This window comes from Rhinopithecus bieti, unplaced genomic scaffold, assembly GCF_001698545.2.
Source record: "Rhinopithecus bieti isolate Rb0 unplaced genomic scaffold, ASM169854v2 scaffold_63316, whole genome shotgun sequence".
NCBI lineage: Eukaryota > Metazoa > Chordata > Mammalia > Primates > Cercopithecidae > Rhinopithecus > Rhinopithecus bieti.
This window is the reverse complement of record NW_016824497.1, coordinates 1,255,771-1,280,453: the sequence shown is the minus strand read 5'-3', so window position 1 is coordinate 1,280,453 and position 24,683 is coordinate 1,255,771. Positions and strand designations below refer to the sequence as shown.

At 40.8% G+C, this 24,683-nt stretch overlaps 1 protein-coding gene across 10 annotated transcripts in view; it reads right to left on the bottom strand.

Annotated features, from left to right (window-relative positions):
- Positions 1–1,133: 1,133 nt before the first annotated feature.
- The window catches only part of METTL8 (methyltransferase 8, tRNA N3-cytidine), a 111,523-nt gene continuing 87,973 nt past the window's right edge, over positions 1,134–24,683 (bottom strand). For 7 of the 10 annotated variants that reach the window (XM_017862383.1, XM_017862378.1, XM_017862385.1 and 4 more), the window contains 6 exons: positions 23,990–24,039; positions 18,606–18,669; positions 17,333–17,472; positions 11,377–11,483; positions 11,172–11,237; positions 1,134–9,769 (listed from right to left, as the gene is read on the bottom strand). In XM_017862383.1, coding sequence (XP_017717872.1) covers positions 9,579–9,769; positions 11,172–11,237; positions 11,377–11,483; positions 17,333–17,472; positions 18,606–18,669; positions 23,990–24,039 — 618 coding nt within the window. In that variant the 3' untranslated portion in view covers positions 1,134–9,578. The remainder of the gene's footprint in view (positions 9,770–11,171; positions 11,238–11,376; positions 11,484–17,332; positions 17,473–18,605; positions 18,670–23,989; positions 24,040–24,683) is intronic. The other 3 variants (XM_017862384.1, XM_017862379.1, XR_001883421.1) reach the window with 2 other exon arrangements.

Genomic DNA, 24,683 nt, shown 5'->3' with positions numbered 1-24,683 from the left:
ACCATCCTTTGGACCATTGTTTTCTGCACCCTAATACTTTTAGTAGCCATTTCTGTGCTACAAAAACACCGGAAATGGTGTTTCAGGTAAGCAGAAAAAAGCTGACAGCCTCTCGCTTTCCTGTTTCCAAAGCTCCACTAGGGCTCTTTCTTGGGTTTTTTCTCTGAGCTTAGGCAGGGGACAGTTAAGCCTACCGTCCAGTTCTCTGAGATTCAGTCATAAGTCACTCTTGCAACAACCTTCTGTGACTGTGTTTTTCTTTGGGTCACTGAAGCAGCATTTGGCTAATGTGTCTGTGTGTAAGTGTGTCCACTTTCCATAAGGTCAGAGTGCTGCTGGCTTCTGCTGGTAGCCTTCCCTGGAGGTGACTGCTCCTCGCTGAGCTTTAGAGGAATGACCAACTCTGGATTCTTCATCACCAGTGACACAGTGTGCTTCCTCAGTTGGACCTTGTCTATGTCAATAGCTTAATCTTTGTCTGTACCACCACAAATATGGTATTTATTTTTTTTTTTTTTTTTTTTTTTTTTGAGACAGAGTTTTGCTCTTATTGTCCAGGCTGGAGTGTGGTGGCATGACCTCGGCTCACTGCAACCTCTGCCTCCTGGGTTCAAGTGATTCTTTTACCTCAGCCTCCTGAGTAGCTGGGATTACAGGTGTACACCACCATGCCCAGCTAATTTTTTGTATTTTCAGTAGAGACGGGGTTTCACCATGTTGGCCAGGCTGGTTTCGAACTCCTGACCTCAGGTGATCTACCCGCCTCAGCCTCCCAAAGTGTTGGGATTACAGGCGTGAGCCACTATGCCTGGTCGAAAATGGTATTTGATTTGACATTTTATATTACAGATTAAGTCCTTAAGAAAGACAACACTCATCCCTGATGTACTGAAGATCTTTGATTTGTCAGTCAGTGCTTTCTACTTTCATTCTACTTATCATTCAACTTTCTTAGGTTAACTATCTTCTAATGTAAAAAAAAATGCATTAATATATAAAAGTATAGGCTTCAAGTTTAGAAAGCCTGTCTCTTTGGAAAGTTACTGACCTCATAGCAAACTATGAATAAACTCCCCAAAGTAGGATGAACTGAGCAATTTATATCCATATATAAACATAATTATACTATACAGTTACATAACTAGAATAAAATTTAATGTAAATGTGCCAAAGAGGAGAAGAAATCACAGAAGATTTACAAAACTTACATGAAATAAGAAAATGTTCAACTATGTAACAACCAAAGCTTCCTTAACTTGGGAATCTTGGGAACCTAGAAAGTGAGGTAACCCAAGTCAAATTCCTTTGGTGTCACAGTTCCTCCTATACCAGGTCAGGCACTTGCCAGTGACATTGGAGTAGGGGTAAGCCCTGGGTGTGTTGTGTAGTGTGTGAGGTAGTATGTGAAAAACAGCAAAGAGGTAATTATTTATTCTCGAGAGCTTCCTCGTGCACATGATCAGCTTTTGCACACGCTTGGAGGAAAAACAACACTATTAAAATATCTTTTTAAAAGTCAAAGCTAAATGAGTATGCAATAAAGCTTTGAGAAATGGAAAAGAAAATCGATGAGGAAAACGTCAGCTTGCTTATCCAGGGAATGAGCAGAACTTAATTCTCATGCCGGCATGGGGCTGCTGGGCACCCAGCTCCTTTCACTGTGGGTAGGAAACAAGTCCCCAAGTTACTACTGAGCCAAACTTTAAAGGCCAGTCAGGAAATGAGCAGCAGTGCCGAATGGGAAAGCCTGGATCCATGTTTTTTTCCTAAAGTAAACAAAAGATCTGCAAAAGTATTTCCTTGCACTATTTGGCAAAAGAAAGCAGCACCTGGAGAGTGAGTTAGGGAGAGAAAGCATGGAAGAAATGCGAGTAAAACAAGGAAGGTTATAATGAAGCTTTGTCTCACTAATCTCCAGAGCCCAGGTGTTCTATTAAGAAGCAAAGCTGCAAATGAAGAGACACTCTGAGAGAGTGGTGGATTAAGAATATATTCATGGAAAGGATAGATTTTCCATGCTTTTGGGATCCTGAATTTCATCTTTCATTTGGATTAAAAGAAACTTAAAAAATATCTTCTAGAAAGTCAAAGTAAAAATATAAATATTAAAATAAATGAGGGCTGTGAAAGAAAAAGTATGAGCAATGAGAAAAGCAATTATCCTTGGAGGCAGAAATTTCTTTCTTGTTTCGATGCAGCATGTGATGCTGGCAATTCCAGCCATTCTCCTTCAGGCAATTTTCAGTGCGAGTGCCAAATGCTGCTTAGGGGGATATGTCTCTGCTCACCTGAGGGAGCAGGGCACAATTAAAGATGTAAGAAGAGCGATCGCATTCTTTATGCCAAGCATTCTGTTCAGCAGGACCGCCTCAGGAGGAACACAAGTTGCTCTCAGGAGGCAGAAGGTGAGAGAAATGAGGCAGCAATTACATAGTGTTGCTTGTGCTAAGTACAGAGCATTAAAAAAAAAAAAAAAAAAAAAAAAAAAAAGCCCCACTAATGCAATGGACTCAGCAGCGGGCTCATTGCTAATTTTAGGAAGTCATACAGGTTTAGTGCTTGTTTCCAGTGGAAAAGCCTTAAAAACCCAAAGGGTGACTGTCCTCCAGTGTTTCTTGAAAAAAACCAATACTTGGTAAAGATTAACTGAGGAAAAAATTTCTGCGTTTTCTGCAATGAACTAGGAGCAATGGATTGAAAACATTTGGCCAAATAATTTTTATAAGCATAACAAAATTCCATTTTCCTGGACCAAACCTCATCAGCCCAACTAGGAAAGATGATGCTGGGGCTTTTTTTTAGGAGGCAATCAAAGGCTCATTTTATTTGATAGGTAACATCTGATAGAGAAGCATTTCCCGCCCTGGGGCCTGGATCTACTTGGTGTCTACCTGCTGGAGAAAATCAAAGATAAAGACCCAGATCACTGGGATGCCAAGGACACAGCTACCTGGACACTATTTTAAGTCCATGTGCTCAAGTACTGCTTTTTTTCCTCTTTATGTAACGTTAACATGTATTTATTCATTCAGCTGCCTCTAGCTGTTCCTTACTTAAGGTTAAGTGGTTGTGAAACCACAGACACTGTAGAGTCAGGAGCTGTTGTTTTAAACTCTTGGCCAAGTAGCAATGCCTTGTAGCTTGCCTCCGCTGAGCTCCAGGGGCAGATGAGGGTGGGCTGTCTGACCATCTGGAGGTTTCAGTGTGCTCCATCCATCTCATGCCAGCCTTACTTGCCAGAATTAGGGTCACTGTGCTCTGAGATACTTTGAGATGGTGCTCAAGGGAGCTGTGCTCTGCAGCCTCCTGGGTCCCTCCTGCAGGTGCACTTGCTTTTTCAATCTGATGCTATTTTTCTTACCCTCTGTAGGCACTCACACGCAGAACTATTATTACTTGCTTGTTACTGCATGTTGCTGATTCATACTCTTAGGAAAAAGTAATTTTATCTTCAACACCTCTTCCCTGTCATTTAAGACATATGTTAATGAAAGACAGATTTTGGCATCCACTTTTCTCTGTAGCTTTGAGGCCACAATATAGATTCATTATAAAAGATGCAACTGTTATTTTACTTCTATTTATATTTACAACTACACCAAAGCCATCTTGTGGGTACCTTTGTGCCTCTCAAATCCCCAACCATATTCCAAGAAACTGTATTCCAAGAAATGCTCAACATTTCATGCTTGAATTGGTATTAATGTGGCATTAATGTACATACAATGTTTTAAATAATGATGTTTTCACTCATATTTTATTATGGACACCTCCTGATTTCACATATTTTATATTACCCTAGAGCTGAATCCTTATAAAGACATTTTAAGGGTTTTTTTCCCCCTTGCAGTACAGAATGCTTTTTTTCTTTAAGTGAGGAGTATGCAAGTGAGAGTGCTCTGCGAGGAGGGATGCCAAGTGGAAGGCTGAAGTCTGAGGGGGTGGGGCGAGTGCAGAACTAGGCAGAAGCAGAATGCTGAAAAGAACTGATTGAAAGCTTTTTGCTTTGTCATTCCTCTCAGTTCCTTTCCTTCTCTTTCTTTCCAATTTGTAATTGTGGACAAGTGTAACCTACTTATTTCCTAGAATGATTGGATCTAGAATGAGCCATAACCTTGAAGGTCATCCGAAACAAACTCCTCTCCACTGCTATTGTTTTCTGCTTGACTCAGAAGATCTTTCTTCCCTGGTGCCTTTCCCAGCAGCATTTGGGCCCATCCATTACAAGTGCAGCGAGTAGAGGTTTTGGAATCAGAGAGTTCTGGGTCCGAGTTGTGACTCTGCTATTTATTAGATGTGATATCCTGAGCAAGTTACCCAACATCTCTTCTGTAAATGGTTATCATCAAAATGAATTCATAGGAGTTTGAGGATTAAATAATGTGGATAGTATACACAAAATCTAGCATCCAGAGCTAAATTAAGATCAGCTAAGCAGTTCAATAGGAACTAGGACCCATGCTTCCTGTTTGACTCTGAGGCAACACTTTTTTTTTCCATGGAAAGACACTGTCTTTCTTACAATGTCTCATAAAACCTTTGAAAAAGTCTCTGTTGCTGGAATACTGTGTGTACTGCCTTGTAGATTAATAACAATACCTCACATATATTCAATGCTCTAGAATTGACAGTGCACTTTCACAAGCGGGGAAAATACCCACGCCAACACTAAGTCTCCCGATGACTAATAGAGGCAGGAAGCAGGAGGAGCAGAGGCTTTGAAAGAGGTCTATTAGCGATGCAAATGTGAAGTTATCTGCACTTGTGAGGAGCATAACAAACATCAAAACCAATTAGAAGTAACAATGTATGATCTATTCAGGCTTCAGGACTTTGATGAGTTGGAAGTTTTGGGGTTTAACAATCCAGATGGTTCTGATAGCTTTAAGTTTTGCCTCCAAGAGGGCAGCTATCTGCATATGGGTGAATTTTCACGTACCAACTAGAGTACAGCAACGACATAGGATCACACCCGGGACATGTTCACAATTTGGAGACAAAGCATATGGAACCGAGAGAGGCAAAGCAAATAAGTTCTCAGAAGTCAATGTTAAATGGGTGTTTCAATACAGGCAAATGTGTCATACCGAATGTAAAACTTTTAATAATAGAAACTGTTATCTTAACTTTCTCACAACCTTTGGAAACAGTTCCTCATGTGTGAGAATTTTTACATTTGGACGATGCTCAAAAGCGAATTTTTAGAAATGGAGAAAAAAAATGAAGGTGCATTTAAACAATATATTCCATTGTTTCTGTATTGTAAGAAGATGAAATAATATACCTTTTACTGCTGGAAAGAAAATGGTCCGTTTGAAATTCAGCTCTCTCAGAAGATGAATTTTTAAGTATCAAACTCTGCCTAACTAACTGGTCCTAGCTTTATGGATGTGAGGGGTAAATTAGAATTTCATGCAGTTATCAAATATTTTAAACTAATACCCAAGCAGTTACATTTGCAACACTTCATGATTTCTTAACATCTATAGACAAAATTCCAAATAGGTCTTTCCCTTTTCTTTCTGTGCCAAAATCTACGTTTCCGTCTAGCAGCAAACCCTGAGAAGGAAGCTGCAGGTAGGTTAAGAGAGAGAAAGACTGACCAGGCAAGCAGAAGACACTGGTGGAAATGGCCCTGCTGCGCAGCCATGTGGAATAGGAAGGCTATGCTGGACAGAGCCCAAAAGAGACCAGTTTGTGTCTCACAGTCCAAATTTGGTTGATGTATTTTTGAAGCTTCTAAAGGTTAACTCACATGCTGTAATACATTATAGAAAGACACGAAGCTGAATTTTACTGTGCCAGTCAAGAGGCTGGCTTGAATCCGCTATTTAGAACTGAGAGAGACAGTACAATTTACATGTGTGAGAATGTGAGAATAATTTTACCTTCTGTTGTTTTTAAAACCACCTTGGGCCATGATTTTTAAATGGAGATACAAGGAGATCTGCTGGGGTTCCCATAGCAACATTAACTTATCTAAACTACCCTTATTGTATGTAATACTTTCATGACTAGTTTGGTTTGTTAATGTATACTTTAATTATGAAATACAACTGAGTTAAGAGTCTTGGGCAAATTTTAACATTTATATTTACTGACTTATACATGTTTCAACAGAAAGCTTGATAATTGTACTTTTGAGGACTTGCCATCAAGGCAAGTTTGTGTAAAAACCTTTACGTGCTCTTCCTTGCCATTGATCTCTGACCTCACTCCATTCCATTCTATAGACAACTCCTCAACCTCTCTCAATATATTTATAAGACACCATGTCTAGGATAAAGCAAAAACAAACTGATCTCAGATGGCTCCAGTTCAGAGACTAGAAATCAATATACCTGCTATTCTAGGTTATCTACAAGATGACCCCCTCCCCGTCTTTTCTACCTATTCCTCATCATTAATATCCCACACCACACTTGTCTTCTCACCATCTGCTGAGAACGTAGATTCAAGAACTAGCCTGAGACCTACTTCCCCCAAGAAACCTGATTCTTTTCCATTCTTTTTCAGAGCTGATCTCTCTCTCTCTCTCTCTCTGAACTACTATTACTACTGCTACCACTGCTATATGATGTGTTGGGTGTGACTGGACAGCATCCCTCCCCTGTTTTTCTTTTTTTTTGATAGCAGTGTCTTTATTTTCCTTTGAATAACTTTCTTCCATTCCAGAAGTGAAATTTCCTTCCATTCCAGGTTGGAGTGCAGTGGTGCAATCTCAGCTCACTGCAACCTCTGCCTCCCAGGCTCAAAAGATCCTCCCACCTCAGCCTCCTGAGTAGCTGGGACCACAGGTGCGTGCCACTATCCCTGGCTAATTTTTGTATTTTTGGTAGAGACAGGGTTTTTGCCACGTTGCCCATTCTGGTGGCATCATCAATTAAGCTGCCCTGTCCCAGCCTGTTAAGAGATGAACCAATGACTAAAGCTAGACCAATGATATTCTTCTAGAAAACTGGATTTTAAGTGAACTCAGAAAGAAAAAACAGTTGGAACTGAATTATTCCAATGATGGTTCTTTCAAGAGAGTATTCATTTCTTCTAGGTTCTGTGATTCATAATCAAAGTCTGCTGTAAGTTCCCTATTTGAGTATTTGTTTGTATATTGTCTTAGATCATGATTTACAGGTTTGGGATATGCACATTTTGTTTTGCCAGCTAGACTCTATTTATGCTCCCTGAAGAGCATAAACAAGGCTGGGTCTTTATTGTTTGTATTATTCCATAGAATTCAGCACTCAATATGTAAGTAGTCAATAAATATTATGTAATGAGTACGAGACCAATCTTGAAAACTTCATTTCTACAAAATGTGATTTGCAAGTCAACTTATGTCCTTTTTGAAGCAAGGGAGTAAATAAATTTTTTTTTTTTTGAGACGGAGTCTTGCACTGTCACCCAGGCTGGAGTGCAGTGGTGTGATTGATCTCGGCTCACTGCAAGCTCTGGCTTCCCGGGTTCAACTGATTCTCCTGCCTCAGCCTCCCGAGTAGCTGGGATTACAGGTGCCCATCACCACACCTGATTAATTTTTTTTTTGTAGTTTTAGTAGAGATGGGGTTTCACAATATTGGTCAAGCTGGTTTTGAACTCCTGACCTTGTGATCCGCCTCCTTGGCCTCCCCAAAGTGCTGGGATTATAGGCTTGAGTGACTGTGTCTGGCCCTCAAGGGGATAAATACATTTTTAACTGCCACAATTTAAGAATTTTCTTGGGTATGACAGTTGTCTTAAACAGAGCTTACCACTGATACCAGAAAGGGTCTGGATTCAGCCGCCAAGAGAGGATTCTTGGATCTTGTGCAAGAAAGAATTGAGTCCATATAGTAAAGTGAAAACAAGTTTATCAAGAAAGTAAAGAATAGGCCGGGTATGGTGGCTCCTATCTGTAATCCCAGCACTTTGGGAGGCCGAGGCAGGCGGATCATGAGGTCAGGAGATTGAGACCATCCTGGCTAACATGGTGAAACCCCATCTCTACTAAAAATACAAAAACAAACAAAAAAATTAGCCAGGCATGGTGGTGGGCGCCTGTAGTCCCAGCTACTCAGGAGGCTGAGGCAGAAGAATGGCGTGAACCCGGGAGGCAGAGCTGGCAGTGAGCTGCGATCACGCCACGGCACTCCAGCCTGGGTGCCAGAGCGAGACTCCATCTCAAAAAAAAAAAAAAAAAAAAAAAAAAAAGCAAAGCATGGCTACTCCATAGGCAGAGCAGCCCCAAGGGCTACTGGTTGCCCATTTTTATGGTTATTTCTTGATTATATGCTAAACAAGGGATGGATTATTCAGGCCTCCCCTTTGTAGACCATATAGGTAACTTCCTGATGTTGCCATGACATTTGTAAACTGTCATGGCACTGGTGGGAGTGTAGCAGTGAGGATAGCCAGAGGACACTCTCATTGCCATCTTGGTTTTGGTGGCATTTGGCTGGCTTCTTCACTGCAACCTGTTTTATCAGCAAGGTCTGCAAGACCTGTATCTTGTACTGACTTCCTATCTCATCCTGTGACTAAGAATGCCTTAACCTCCTGGGACTGCAGCTCAGTAGGTCTCAGCCTCATTTTACACAGTCCCTATTCAAGATGAAGTTGCTCTGGTTCAAAAGCCCCTGATACAAGAGCTTGTCAGCTTACATATCTTTTTTTTTTTTTAAATTTTGAGATGAGGTCTTACCCTGTCATTCAGTTTGGAGTGTAGGGTACGATTTCAGCTCACTGCAACCTCCGCCTCCCAGGCTCAAGCGATCCTCCCACCTCAGTCTCCTGAGTAGCTGGGACCACAGGTGTGTGCCACCATGCCTGGCTAATTTTTGTATTTTTGGTAGAGACAGGGTTTCGCCATGTCCAGGCTGGTCTTGAACTCCTGAGCTCAAGCGATCTGCCTGCCTCAACCTCCCAAAGTGCTGGGATTACAGGTGTGAGCCACTGCACCTGGCCTAACAATGTGTATATCTAAGAATAGCCTGAAAATAATGTTAGCATGGGCTATACTTCCCCAATTTTAGGAAAGGAAAGAGGAACTAAAATTCTATTTCAGATGTCGGCCCCTGAATTAAAAAAAAAAAAAAGAGGGAGAAAATAGACAACAACAAGACAAAAAATAATACACTTTGACTTTGGGCTTGTTGTAGCTTTCCCTGGAAACAAGGTGTGCTTTCTGTCTGCAATCAGATGACAATGGGAAGAGTCAGACTGTGTTTGGGAACTGGTTTACTAAGCCCAAACAAATAAACAATATTTTTTACTTGCAAAAAATGTCAAGTTACGATTTCTCAAAATTACCTAACATAATACTAATTTAATTGAATGCTTATAAAATTCAAGAAACAAGCAAAATGGTTAGATGTAATAAATTCAAACAAGCTTGGCATGTCAAGTTTTCAAAGCACAGAAAAAGGCACACTGTGCCAAACCACTTACATGTGCTTAAAATGTACAAAGGAGCTCACCTATGACAAAACAGCAGGAAACACAAATTCTTTTCTTTTTTTCTCATTGTCTTTTGAGAAACGAAAGACTTATAGTAGTCCTTGAATAGCAGTCCTCTGGCTTTGTACCTTAACATGTTACAAAGTTCAGTCTTGAGAAAGGACTGTAGATACCATATTGGAGCTATTCTGAGTCTGGTGCAATGGTTTCTGGAATTTGCCTTGAACCCACACTCGGTGCATTTTCACTTGTTTTTTCCTATTAACTTGTAAGCGGCGATCAACCAGATTTTGCTTTTCATCTAAACTGGCTTTGCAGAACATACTGTGGACTTCCCCTGTAAGACAAAAATGGCAATAAAAGATATGACATGTGAGTAGGGATGGGGGAGGTAAGGAATAGAACATTGATGGAATAACTGACCATCTAAATTTCATTTATACAAGAAACACTCTCTAGAACAATTTGGTGAAGGAAACCTATGAAACCAAGCGAGTTTCTTCCACTTCACAAAAATACACCATGCATATAAAAATACACCTGTTTACAGACTGACACAGCAGACATCAACAGATATATAAAACTATTGGTTGCAGCTTTCAATATTTTGAAAGGTGCTCCCTTTCTGAGTTTTTGTTGGTTTACAGAAACCCAAAATGGCAGATTATAAAAGTACTCACATAAATTTGGGAAGATCCTTGAATGCAGCATTCACTTGGTACTGTTAGAAATGCATTTTTAAAAAGAGAAATTGGTTGGGCATAGTGGCTCATGCCTGTAATCCCAGCACTTTTGGAGGCTGAAGCAGGCAAATCACCTGAGGTCAGGAGTTCGAGACCACCCTGGTGAAACCCCATTTCTAATAAAAATACAAAAATTACCTAGGTGTGGAGGTGGGTGCCTGTAATCCCAGCTACTTGGGAGGCTCAGGTGGGAGAATCGTTTGAACTGGAGAGGTGGAGACTGCAGTGAGCTGAGATTGTGCCACTGCACTCCAGCCTAGGCAACAGAGGGAGACTCTGTCTCAAAAAAAAAAAAAAAGAGAAATTAGCTAGAGATAAGTAATTTTCCTTCTTTCTATTTTGAAAATGTACTGTTTTTTTAGACATAAGGTTCAGTCTGCTGCCCAGGCTGGAGCACAGTGGTCCAATCATACCTCACTGTAGCCTCATCTGCCCTGGCTCAAGTGATCCTCCCACCTTAGCCTCCCGAGTAGCTGGGACTACAGGTATGCACCACCAGCCCAGCTAATTTTAAAAAATTTGTTTTGTAGAGACAGAGTCTCATTTTGTTGTCTAGGCTGGTCTCAAATTCCTGGCTTCAAGCAATCGTCTCACTTTCACCTCCCAAAGTGATGGGATTACAAGTGAGCACCCCTGTGATGGGCCAAGTAATTTTCTATAAACTTATCAAATGTCCTCCTCTGGTTGTGGTATATCATCAATTTTTTTCATATCTAGGCTAACAATATCTCCAAAATGGAACAGCCTTCACCTTCATCTGGGTATGAGGGTAAAACAAGAGCCTCTTTAAAGCAGTTTCAACTGGAAAAAGATTAAAAAACAAATGGCCATTTTCAACCTTTTATGTAGACCAGTTATAAGCATCAAAGTATGAAGACATCTAATGCTTAATCAATGATGGAAGCCTCAGTTGTATAGCTTCTGAGCTATGATCGATGAGATAATAACTAACAAGAACAATTATGACCAATCATTTCCTCTTGTAGATTAGCATACCTTTTGTAAAGAAATATGCTCTGGTACCATCTCCTCGAACATAAAAATTTTCAGATAAACAACGTCCTGAAAAAAATTGTGAAAAGAGAGACTTTTAAAGGTATTCCTTAAAAAAAAAGAAACAACAACTAAATACTTTGATGTGAAATATAATCAAGGCGTCTTTAGAACACTTAAAATAACCTCAAACTGAATATACTATTACCCTTTTTAAAACGAAGCTGAGTCTTATCATATCTTCCATAGTCTCGAAATAACAGCATTCCCCCAGGTTTCAGTAACTTGGACAGTCGGTTTACAACACCTTGCATCCTTTGAAAACAAAGTATTAAAAAGATACCCAGTTTGTGGAAATCTTGGTTTATATGCTAGCTTTAACTTTGTTGAAGACAAAATAAGAAAAGCTTGATAAGGCCAAAGAAATCTAAACCATAAACGTAAGGCTAACAAAAATAAAAATATTTTGTAAAGAAGGAAAAAAGAATACCAACTTGCTAAATGACTAGATTCAAAAGTCCTAGAGTATCAAGAAATCACCCAAATGGCCAGAGTGGTAACTTCACAGAGCTTGATGTATGATGTCAAAGCTAAACTTCAAAACCACAGATGTTTCCTGGTACTTACAGAAAATGAAGGTAGTTCTGAGACAGATAAAAACTGAGTGTGCTTCATTTTTCTTGCAAGATAAAAAATATGACAAAGCCATCCCAAGTTGTACATATCTAAAGAGGGAATATTTTTCCTCCAAAATGAGCTCATTCTCCTTTTGACTTCTTTGTTTAGTTCAGAGGTACCACCATCACTCACCACCTCATGAAGAGAAATTATTTTTCTTCCACTATCCTCTCCATTGGCCATAAAATTCTATGTCCTCTTTAATTTTTATTTTTAATGACATCTTTGATATTTCTTGTCTTTTTTGTTTCCCTTGTACTCCCTTAGTACCAACCTCTATCTCCTGAGGCCTAGAAACAAATCTGCTTCCTAACACGCTGTATTATTCTCCCTGTCAATCCTTCCTGCATGTTATCGATTAATAATTCTGTTTAAAATGATAATTTTGTCAAATCATCTCCTTGCTCAAAAACTTTCATGATTTTAATCCATAGGATAAAATTTTAATTTCGTAGTTGAGCTCTTAAGATCTCCTACTACTGACCCCAATTAATCTTTCCAACAGTTTTCCAATCTGAAGCAGCTCCCCTAGCCAAACTGTCATGCTTGGCCCTGAGCAGCCTCTGCCTTTGCTCACATGGTTTTTCCTCAAAGAATTCTCTCCTCCTTACTGTCTACCTATTTAAATTTTATTCACATTCCAAGCCTAGTTCAACATCAGGGAGCCTTTGCTTTTCGCCTTTACTGTTTATTCTACTTATCTGGCTTTCAGTCAAATGTAATCCCTTATAGCTGCTCTTGATTTAGTGTTTTTTGCTAAGTGTTCATGGCTTTATGTGTGATTATGGGCCAGGGATGGCATAGATTTCAGATCTCATATTTGTTCTGAGTGACGGCATTGGCTGCCTACAGAGCTCTGAAAGGACTCATAAAGCTCACTGGGCGTTACAGAGTACAAAATCGATTATCAATGTCTGCCATGGGCAGAGAATGGTAAATGCAAGCTTGTGTGCTAAGTCCTTGTTGTCTCTGCCTTATCTAAGCTACTTAAAGCTGCTGAGGTTTTCTTATTTGAAAAAAATGAAAAGTTTGAATCAGATAATCTGTAAATTCCTTTCAATTAAAACATTGTTCAGTGGAATAGTGAGGTAAAACTCAGATTATGTCATATTACGAAGGAAGCAGATACTGAGAAAATGAAAGCAACTATAAAATAAGAGAGAAGTAGGACAGAAGGAGGTGGCATGATTAGGTGAAAAGCCCTTTTTAAAAAACTAGAACATAAGGACATAAAAGAAAAAAAGAGCCGGGCGCGGTGGCTCAAGCCTGTAATCCCAGCACTTTGGGAGGCCGAGACGGGCGGATCACGAGGTCAGGAGATCGAGACCATCCTGGCTAACACGGTGAAACCCCGTCTCTACTAAAACTACAAAAAACTAGCCGGGCGAGGTAGCGGCGCCTGTAGTCCCAGCTACCCGGGAGGCTGAGGCAGGAGAATGGCGTGAACCCGGGAGGTGGAGCTTGCAGTGAGCTGAGATCCGGCCACAGCACTCCAGCCCGGGTGACAGAGCGAGACTCCGTCTCAAAAAAAAAAAAAGAAAAGAAAAAAAGAAACGTATTTTTTGTTTATTTTATTACAGGTTATTTTCACACTGTGCTTATATCGTAGGCTTTGCCAATGAAGGAAAATCATATCTAAACCTTAAAATATTCACTTTCAGGATAAATATTTTATGTACATAGCAAAATCTTTCTGTAATTGTTAAACAAGCATGAAACTAAAATGCAGAAAATAAACAAATACTTTAAAATGTAGCCGCCTCCTCCTGCAAATCCTTTCCTCTCAGCTATCCTTTAATGTCTGGGATTGAGGATAAAGGCAAGGAAGGGGAGCTACTTTTCTTGATAATCTCATCTTGGTTCATAGTGCAGTTCCCGAGACAATTCCTGAGAACTGCAGGTGGGAGTGGGCTGGGGGTGAGATGGACAAGACAGGAATGGTATGAAGCCCCTTTTCTTTCTTCATCCTACTTGGGCCAACTCTGCTGTCTTCACTTACCTCTGGATAGAGGGAGAGGAAAAGGAAAAGAAGAGACAAAAAATGTATAGACTGCCTGCTTTATGCTTGGCTCTGTAATATTTTATTTTATTTTATTATTTTTTTTGAGACACAGTCTCACTCTGTCGCCCAGGCTGGAGTGCAGTGACTGTGATCTCGGCTCACTGCAAGCTCCGCCTCCCGGGTTCACACTATTCTCCTGCCTCAGCCTCCCGAGTAGCTGGGATTACAGGTGCCCGTCACCACACCCGGCTAATTTTTTGTATTTTTAGTAGAGACAGAGTTTCACCGTGTTAGCTAGGATGGTCTCGATCTCCTGACCTTGTGATCTGCCTGCCTCGGCCTCCCAAAGTGCTGGGATTAGAGGCGTGAACCACTGCGCCCGGCCAGCTCTGTAATATTGTGTACTTCCATTTCAGTGAAAAGAAGGACAACTCACTCTTCTTTTGTAGCCACCTACAATTTATTCCCATTTAAGCTGGGTCCTCCAGGCTCAGGGTCTAGCCAAATTGCTTGCCACTTACTTGTGCCTGAATTTTCCAAGCTACCAAGATGCTACTTTTCTAGAACTTTTCTGGGGTTGAATCTACTACTATAGTCCTAAGTGACACTATAGATATTGCCTTGCCTTTAGTTTTTTTCTTTTTTTGAGACAGGGTCTTACTCACTGTCACCCAGGCTAGAGTACAGTGGAGTGATCTTGGCTCACTGCAACCTCCATCTCCCAGGTTCCAGCGATTCTCCTGCCTCAGCCTCCAGAGTAGCTGGGATCAAAGGCGTGCGGTACCACGCCCAGCTAATTTTTGTATTTTTATTATTTATTTATTTTTTTGAGATGGAGTCTCACTCTGTCTTGCCCAAGGCTGGAGTTCAGTGGCACGATCTCTGCACAGCGCAGTCTCTGCCTTCCAGTTTCAAGCAATTCTCCTGTCTCAGCCTCGCGAGTAGCTGGGACTACAGGTTTGTGCCACCACACCCGGCTAATTTTGTATTTTTGGTAGAGACGGGGTTTCACTATGTTGGCCAGGCTGGTCTTGAATTCCTGACCTCAGGTGATCCACCTGCCTTGGCCTGCCAAAGTACTGGGATTACAGGCGTGAGCCACAGCACCCAGCCTTTTATTTTTTTTTGAGACAAGGTCTTGCTTTGTCGCCTAGGCTGGAGTGCAGTGGTGCAATCTTGGCACACTGCAACCTTCACCTCCTGAGTTCAAACGACTCTCCTGCCTCAGCCTCCCCAGTAGCTAGGATCACAGGCCTGTGTCAGCACAACCAGCTAATTTTTCTATTTTTAGTAGAGATGGGGGTTTCACCATGTTGGCCAGGCTGGTCTTGGACTCCTGGCCTCAAGTGATCCTCCCGCCTCGGCCTCCCAAAGTGTTGGGATTACAGGTGTGAGCCACTGCGCCTGGCCTGCCTTGCCTTTTTTTTTTTTTTTTTTTTGAGATGGAGTCTCGCTCTGTTGCCCAGGCCGGTGTGCAGTGGCGTGATCTCGGCTCACTGCAACCTCTGCCTCCCAGGTTCACGCCATTCTCCTGCCTCAGTCTCCCGAGTAGCTGGGACTATAGGCACCCACCACCATGCCCGGCTAATTTTTAAAAATATTTTTAGTAGAGATGGGGTTTTCACTGTGGTAGCCAGGATGGTCTCCATCTCCTGACCTCGTGATCCACTCACCTCGGCCTCCCAGAGTGCTGGGATTATAGGGGTGAGCCACCGGGCCCGGCCCGGTCTGCCTTGCCTTTTAAAAAAATTTACTATTGTCCCTTTTCTATTCATTCACCTTATTTTTAGATCATTTCTATGTAGGTAAGACAGCGGTCACTGTCATGATACATCTAAATTCATTTTATAATAAATAGAATGAAATGCTATATGATAGACACAGTCTTCCCAAGGCATCTGCTTTCTCTTCTCTTTTTTTTTTTTTGAGACAGAGTTTCACTCTCGTTGCCGAGACTGAAGTGCAATGGCACAGTCTCAGCTCACTGCAACCTCCATCTCCTGGGTTCAAGCGATTCTCCTGTCTCAGCCTCCCAAGTAGCTGGGATTACAGGCATCCACCACCATGCCTGGCTAATTTTTATATTTTTCAGTAGAGATGAGGTTTCACCATGTTGACCAGGCTGGTCTGGAACTCCTGACCTCAGGTGATCCACCCACCTCGGCCTCCCAAAGTGCTGGGATTATAGGTGTGAACCATCGCACCCGGCCTTTCTCTTCTCTTTAACATTCAATTCAAATCACGAGAAAATACATTATCTGGACTAATTTCAAATAGTCTTTTTGTGGTTATGTGTAGAATTTAAATGTTTCTTGTTATGGGTATCAAATGGGAAATCTTGTTCTTTATCTGCCTCCTCCATCCTTTTAACTGTTCATATGAGGATACCAAACACATACATGACATCTTTCTATTAGTACCTGAACAATGCCTACAGTCTAAACAGATTAGCAGAAAGAAATAGGTTATAGAAACTGGGAGGAAACGGTAGCTTCATAAAACCTGACATACCTCACTAGGTGCTAATGTATCTTATTTCAGATTTATTTGGAAATGGAATTTATTCTTCTGTAAGTAATCAAAGTGCTCATTTCTCAATGGGAAGTAAAAGAATTGTAAATGTCCTAGTGGCCTTTTAATTGCAAAGAAATAAGCACATGGTATATCAGTTTCTATGGAAAAGGGTCATCATACTCATCAAACAAAAAGTGGTTGATGCCAAGTCTGTATCTCCTACCAGGAAACTATGAGAACCCAATGTTAAGAAACCTTATGAAAGCACAGACCTGATACTTACCATATGTACCCTTTAATACATAGAAGGTGGCAAGATTTAAGAAAGGTAATCATTTTAATTGCTGGTAATATCTCTTTATGTTTTCTCTCTGGAGAAAAGCTATGTTTATAGTTTTAAAACATTGTATGAAACTTTAAGTCATAAATATTTAAATGATGGCATCAGGCTAACCTTAGATCATAAAGGTCCAATGATAATCTGGCAAATCTTAGTAACTCCTAATTCCCTAGTGTGCTTCTTTAGAACAAAATTTTTAAAGCCCATCAACAGGCCTGTGTGAAGCCAAACAGATCCCAAGCCCACCTCTTCATGAACATTCAGGAAGACACTATACTAAAGATGTTTGTTTCTGATCGCCAAGTACAATTTCCCTCTTGGGAGTCTATTAGATTGTTCTGAATTTGTAATTTCCTTGAAGCACTGTCACTTTTAATAGGTATGTGTCTTGCCAGAATATGCTCACTTCATTCTGACAGTGACAGAAAGCTCATTAATGAAGTAGTCTGACCAGTTTCTGTCTAAAAGTATGAAGAAAGGAAAAACTGCCATTAAAAGGCTGCATATTATACATAATGTCGCTCACTAAATAATAAATTCAAAAATTGTCATTTTTGCTTTGATAGTTCTGAAAACCACTACTGATAAAGGAGCTTTACACATCTCCTTTGCCCTTTCGTCTTCATTTACCTGTCAGGATGAATAGAAGAGAGCACAAAGACAAGGAGAATGACATCCAGGATTCCATCTGGAAAAGGGTAAGGTAAGCCATCATCACATACATCATGAACAAAGGCAAAACACTGGGCTGCTCTGTAGGACGAGTGTGACTGTCACGATAAAGGAACAGAAAGCAAAAAGAGGACTTAGTAGACTTCCGGGAATTTTTTTTTTTTTTTTTTTTTAATCAAAAGGTCAAAATTTTAACCTTTTCTCCCAAAAGCCTTTCCTCTGTCAATCTGAACACTTTTTTCCAATTCAGTATTGGTAGCTTATTTCCAGCTGCCCTAAAAAAATTAAGGCGAGCTCTTGGCCTTGATAACAAATATCCTTCGCAATCCCTTTTTAACTTTAAAAGTAGAGGAGGGTAGGCTTTCTGAGTTAGTGGACAGTATTATTAGAGGTCTGCTCTGGGTTGCTGTTTCTGAACTGAAAGAGGTCCTGCTTGGACTGCGATTATTCACGGGCAGGCATGCATTCTGAATTTTGTAGGTCAGCACCCTTTCTGGTCATTTCTTACGTGCTGTTGGCCTTTCTTTCTTTCTTTTGTTTTTTTTTTTGAGACAGAGTCTTTCTCTGTCACCAGGCTGGAGTGCAGTGGTGTGATCTTGGCTCACTGCAACCTCTGCCTCCCGGGTTCAAGCCATTCTCCTGCCTCAGTCTCCCGAGTAGCTGGGATTACAGGCGCCCACTACCACGCCCAGCTAATTTTTATATTTTAGTAGAGACGGGGTTTTACCATGTTGGCCAGGACGGTCTCGATCTCCCGAACCTCATGATCCACCCACCTCAGCCTCCCAAAGTGCTGGGATTGCAGGCCTGAGACACCGCGCCTGGCGCTGTTGGCCTTTCTAGTGATCTTTGTTTTTTTTTTTTTTGAGAGTCTTGCTCTGTCGCCCAGGCTGGAGTGCAGTGGCACAATCTTGGCACACTGCAACCTCAACCTCCTGGGTTCAAGCGATTCTCCTGCCTCAGCCTCCCGAATAGCTGTGACTACAGGTACGTGCCACCACACCCAGCTAATTTTTTTATTTTTAGTAGAGATGGGTTTCACCATGGTTGGCTAGCCTGGTCTCGAACTCCTGACCTCAGGTGATCTGCCCACTTCGGCCTCCCAAAGTGCTGGGATTACAGGTGTGAGCCACTGCACCCCGCCTCTAGTGATCTTAAAATCAAAACGACTTTCATTTCTCTGGGGTAATACCTTAGGCATCAGTTGGTATGATTCCCGGGAGTAGCATACCTTTATGAGCTCCACAGCTCCAGAAGCAAAATCACAACAATACAGAAAGGACTCTGGAGAGTTCCTATGAGGATGGAAGAAATATTTATTTATTTTCTTGGAGACAAGGTCTTGCTCTGTTGCCCAGGTTGGAGTGCAGTAACGCGACCATAGCTCTCTACAACCTTGAGCTCCTGGGCTCTAGCAATCTTCCTTCCTCAGCCTCCTGAGTAGCTAGGACTACAGATGTGCCTTACCATGCCCAGCTAATTTTAGATTTTTTTGTAGAGATGGGGTCTCACTACGTTGCCCAGGCTGGTCTTGAACTATTGTTCTCAAATGATCCTCCTGCCTCAGCCTCTCAAACTGTCAGGATCATAGGTGTGAGCCCCTGTGCTCAGCCAGAAGAAATATTTATATCTGGAGTCCAGAAATGCTCAAACTAGAGAAGAAAGGAAACTGTAGGTCTGACTTGTTAATAGGTATTTCCACCCCCGCCCCTCAGCTTTTTTTTGAGACAGGGTATCGCTCTGTCACCCAGGCTGGAGTACAGTGGCACAATCACAGGTCACTGCAGCCTCGACCTCTGGGGCTCAAGTGATTCTCCCACCTCATCCTCCTGAGTAGCTGGAACTACAGATGCATGCCACTGTGCCTGGCCAATAGGCGGTATGATTTTTAATTGGCCTCTTCTTAACTTAAATATGTTCTGTTTGGCCTTTATTTGAAATTCAGTAATGATGGCTGGTCCATGGTTACTAAGGCAGCCATATACTCTGAAATTTGTAGGCCAGTACTCCTCCTGATTTTACTGTGTATGCTGGTATCAAATAATCCTTGCATCATGTTGCTTAGTACCATGTCTGAACTACAGAAAGAGTTCAGCATGTCATTAAACAGTAAGGATGGTCCTGGCTCTCATGGGTTTTATAGTCTAGTTCGCGACATAATTGGTTTTATACAACTTCTACAGGGGTGTGGAGAGGGCCAGCACCCTGAGGTATAAGTCTTAAAATTTCTGAAGGAGGAGGATAATATTGTTAAGTGACGAGAAGGGGAAATGGTTGAAGAGTTTAGAAGCGGGAGTCACATTTAGGGATGAGAAGTAGTACTAATCCTGAGAGCCCAAACTGGTATACGGTAGGATAAAAAGGTGGGCCTTGAAGCATATCATTAAGACTTCTAATCTGACTCAAGAAGCATTCCAAGCAAGGTGAACTTCTAAATAAATATGGAATACAAGCCCAAATATGCATTTAGCAAAATCTGACCCAGGCTCAGGTTATACTCTTTTTTTTATTTTTGAGATGACGTTTCGCTCTTGTTGCCCAGGCTAGAGTGCAATGGTACGATCTCGGCTCACTGCAGTCTCTGCCTCCTGGGTTCAAGCAATTCTCCTGCCTCAGCCTCCCAAGTAGCTGAGATTACAGGTATGCACTACCACAGCTGGCTAATTTTGTATTTTTAGTAGAGATGGGGTTTCACCATGTTGGTAAGGCTGGTCTCAAACTCCTGACCTCAGGTGATCCACCCACCTCGGACTCCCAAAGTGCTGGGATTACAGGAGTGAGCCACTGTGCCTGGCCTCAGATTATACTCTTAAAGGCAACTCATTGATGAATAACTATGTTAACATATAATTCACTCATTCTATGGCACTAGGGATTTGCATTCAATTTAAGATCTATCCAAATAAGTTAAAGTATGATGAATAGGATTTGGTTATGAAAAGCTAACCAGTACTGAATCAAAGTTAAAACTTGTACTGCTTGGTCTTCTCTCATCTGTCAAACATAAAAATAGCACTTTACTTCTGCATGTTCCCCTGTTGTTTCCTATGAAATCCATATAATTGTGACTTGTAATTTGCTGGGTGGTTTGAAATATATTTGAAATGTTCTCAGCAAACACTCAGATACATGTAGCACCATGTGGCTAATGGTTAAGGGCAAGGGCTTTGGAACCAGACTGCCTAAGGTTTGATTCTCAGCTTTACTACTTAGTTGCGTGACCTTGGGCTAGTTGCTTAATCTCTTCTTTAATTCAGTTCCCTCATCTTTAAAAAAGAGATAAACATGGCATCTAAGATGGTTGTTTGAAGTGAATGGATTCTTATAGCTAAAGTTTCCAGAAAGGTGTCTGACTCAGAGTAAGCACTCAATAAATGTTAGTCATTATTATAATTGTTGTTGCTATTATTATCGTCACTATTATTATTAAAGGAGATTGCTTTTGCCTTCCAGGAACTTAAAAACTAACATAGTCCTCTAAAAAAACAAAACAAAACAAAACAAAACCCAAAAAAGTTCCATATAGCTCAAAATGCTTTTCTGGACACTGGTATGTCTAGCTCATTATAAAAGGTCTGCAGTCTACCTGTGGGCAGTAAAAAACCGAATACCCGTAAGATATAGAACAGTCTAGGAGCTAAAGGAAAGCATGTGCCATTTGCCATGTGTCCTGCCAGGGTGGCAGCATGACCTCTGAGATGGAATTCCCACTGCATCAGCAGCCCAGGTTGATGTCTTGTGACCACCCAATAACTTTCCAGAACCTTTCTGTAAAATCAGCTGACTACCTTGGCCCTTCTCCCAGCAAACAGGTGTAAATATCACTACTACCACCACACCACCAAGGACTCTCTTGGCAGGGGTTTATGAATTAAACGATCCTTGGAGAATGATATGACCTCTTCATTTTAGAGGTCTAATTATGGTAAAATATTCTGAAAATGTAAAACATTAATCCTATACTCTCTAAAAGTAGTAAAACATAATTTCTTAAGCAGAAAAAAAAAGTCTAATCATTCCTTTGGAAGGGTAATCACTGGTTGCCTTTTAAAGATGAATTAATTATCTCAGGTTATTGAGCTACAGTAATTTCTAAAACACAGGTAGGAGGCAAAGAAAGATACAGCCAAGAAGAAAGAGTTAGGGAGTAAGGAACCAAGAGCTTGCAATTATAAGCTGAAGGGAGAAGCAGAGAGGTGAAAAATATAACTAGCAAGTGGGGGAATCAGAGATATTAATCAGGTAATATGTATTGAGCTCTAACTATGCTGTACTGTTAGGCAACCTGGGAAATCAGATTAGGATAAAATATGCCCTCTGCCTTAAGGAATTAAGTGGTTGGAGAGACAAGGCATAAAGAAATGACATGCTAAATAATACCTTGAGATCAGTCATAAAGTAACACACAATCAACTGCCATTGTAGTGTATTTATGTGTATTATAAGCTCAGAGATCACTGGGGTAAAGGAATATGGCTATGTGACATAAGGAAATTGGAAATTTCAGCCCAGAAACTAGAAAAAGGAAAACAAAACTAACAAAAACACAAAAAGAAAGGATATTCAGAACTGTAAATTTACCAGGATCACCCATGCCTGGCCACATTAGCTGGTTATTAAATAATAGTAGGGAATTACTCACTATTCATTATGTTAGATTTACAACAGTATTAGAGAGTATACTAAGTTTTGGGAGATATATTCCAAATAATCAAAGACAAAGTGTCATGATGTTGGCATTATATTGGTAATTATTGAATTGAGGTGGTGGGCATATGGAAATTCACTATACTCTTTGCTTTTCTGAATGCTTTATTTTTTATTAAAAAAATTTTTTTTTGAGACAGAGTCTCTTGCTCTGTCACCCAGGCTGGAGTACAGTGGTGTGATCTCAGTTCACTGCAACCTCTGCCTCCCGGGTTCAAGCGATTCTCCTGCGTCAGCCTCCTGAGTAGCTAGGATTACAAGTGTGCACCACCACACTCAGCTAATTTTTGTAATTTTAGTAGAGACAGGGTTTCACCATGTTGGCCAGGCTGGTCTTCAACTCCTGACCTCAAGTGATCTGCCTGCCTCGTCCTCCCAAAGTGTTGGGATTACAGGTGTGAGCCACTGCACCAGGCCCCAGATGCTTTTACATTTTCATAATAAAAAATTTAAAAGATCACATCATTTAAAAATATGCATAAAGACTGAAAGGAATTAAAACAAAAATGTTGTCATTGGCTATGTTAGGATGATGGGGATGATGAGTGATTCCCTCCCTCCCCTTTCCCTCTAATGGAAATGTTCTGCAACGTGCCAATGCTGATTTTATAATGGAAAAATAATGTGTAAACTTAAAAAATAACAGAGCTTGGCAGACTGGCCATAGATAAAAGGTGTTTGAAGAGTTTTGTGTGTTCATCATGGAAAGAGTAAAAGACACAGGTGAAATGCTGAACAGGAAGGGTGAGCCTGGAGCAAATCTCTGTCCCTGTAGTCAAACTCTGCTTTTTTTTTTTTTTGAGACGAAGTCTTGCACTGTTGCCTGGGCTGGAGTACAGTGGTGCATCTCAGCTCACCGCAAGCTCCACCTCATGGGTTCAAGTGATTCTCCTGTCTCAGCCTCCCGAGTAGCTGGGATTACAGGTGCCCACCACCACACCCAGCTAATTTTTTGTATTTTTAGTAGAGATGGGGTTTTACCATATTGGCCAGGCTGGTCTTGAACTCCTGACCTCGTGATTTGCCTGCCTCGGCCTCCCAAAGTGCTGGCATTACAGGCACGAGTCACTGTGCCCGGCTGCTTTTTTGAGTCTTAGGGTGAGTTGCTGCTACCTCCAAATAATTTTAAGCCTAGACACAATGATTTGGCATGCAAACATCTTACATAGGGTGTTGCTTCAGAAGGGAGGACAAAATGAGGGTTAAGTTGTAAGCTTTACATTCAATTCTCTATGTGTAAAATGACATCTAAGTATTCAGGAAGAAGAGTAAATAAGCTCTGAAGTTTAGCAGTTCACAGCTCAGTGGAAGGATGAACTCACTTCCTCTTTTTTTTTTTTTTGAGACTGAGTTTTGCACTTGTTGCCCAGACTGGAGTGCAATGATGCAGTTGGGTCACTGCAACCTCCACCTCCTGGTTCAAGCAGATTCTCCTGCCTCACCCTCCCAGATAGCTGGGATTACAGGCATGTGCCACCATGCCTGGCTAATTTTGTATTTTTAGTAGAGGTGGGGTTTCATTGTGTTGGTCAGGCTGGTCTCGAACTCCCAACCTCAAGTGATCCACCCACCTCAGTCACCCAAAGTGCTGGGATTACAGGCATGAGTCACCATGCCTGGTCCGCTTCCTCTTTTCTTATTCTCTCATACATATACACATAAGCTTAAAAAATTACTTCAAAACAATGATGGACAACCCATGACTATGAAACACTATGTTCAGAGTAATTCCCAGTTCACATGAAAGTAGACATTGAGATTAAGACATTTCTTTTGAAATTTGCTTGAGCCATTGTTCATAAAAGAATTAGAAACACTACTGGCACACACATGACAATATTTTCCCAGAATTTCTCAACATTCCATAAATATGTACAATTCTGTAGAAAGAAAACTCTTAAAACTCACTGCAAAGTGTTCAAAATTGGAAACACACTATTTCCAGCTCCACAACCAACCTAAAATCAAAAGAACAAGCAAATATCAAAAAAGCAAGGTTAAATTTTTGTCACCAATGTCAGATTTTCTATTAAACAAAAAAACAATTAGACTCACTGGATCTCTGGGTTCAGCAGAGTTTGCTAAACTCAAAAGCAATGAAATAAATCACAGGAATAAACATTAAGAAATCCGACTATGGAAACGTTTAAAATTTTTACACACCAAAACCCAAAATAAACCAAATTAAAAAATAACCAATACTCTGTGAAGAAAACTGCAATATATATGATAAAGGGCAGGGCTCATTAGAAAGAAAAAGACAAGCAGAGAAAATAAATGGACAGAACGCAAAAGAAGTACAAATGATTCTAAACATTTGAAGTATGTGACCTACTTAGTAATCAAAGAAATGCATATTAAAACAAGGTACAATTTTTGTCTAACAAAGTGGGAAACATTAAAATAATATTTCAATCAATGAGGGTGTGATGAAACAGATATACACCATCATGGAACGGTATTAGTACAACTTCTTAGAAAGCAAGTGGGCAATATGTTTTAAAAGTATTAAAAACTTCATAAATTATGAACTAGAAAATCTAAGCTAAAACAATAAAAGAAAATGCAGCTAAAGTCTATACCCAAAGATGTTTGCTTCAGA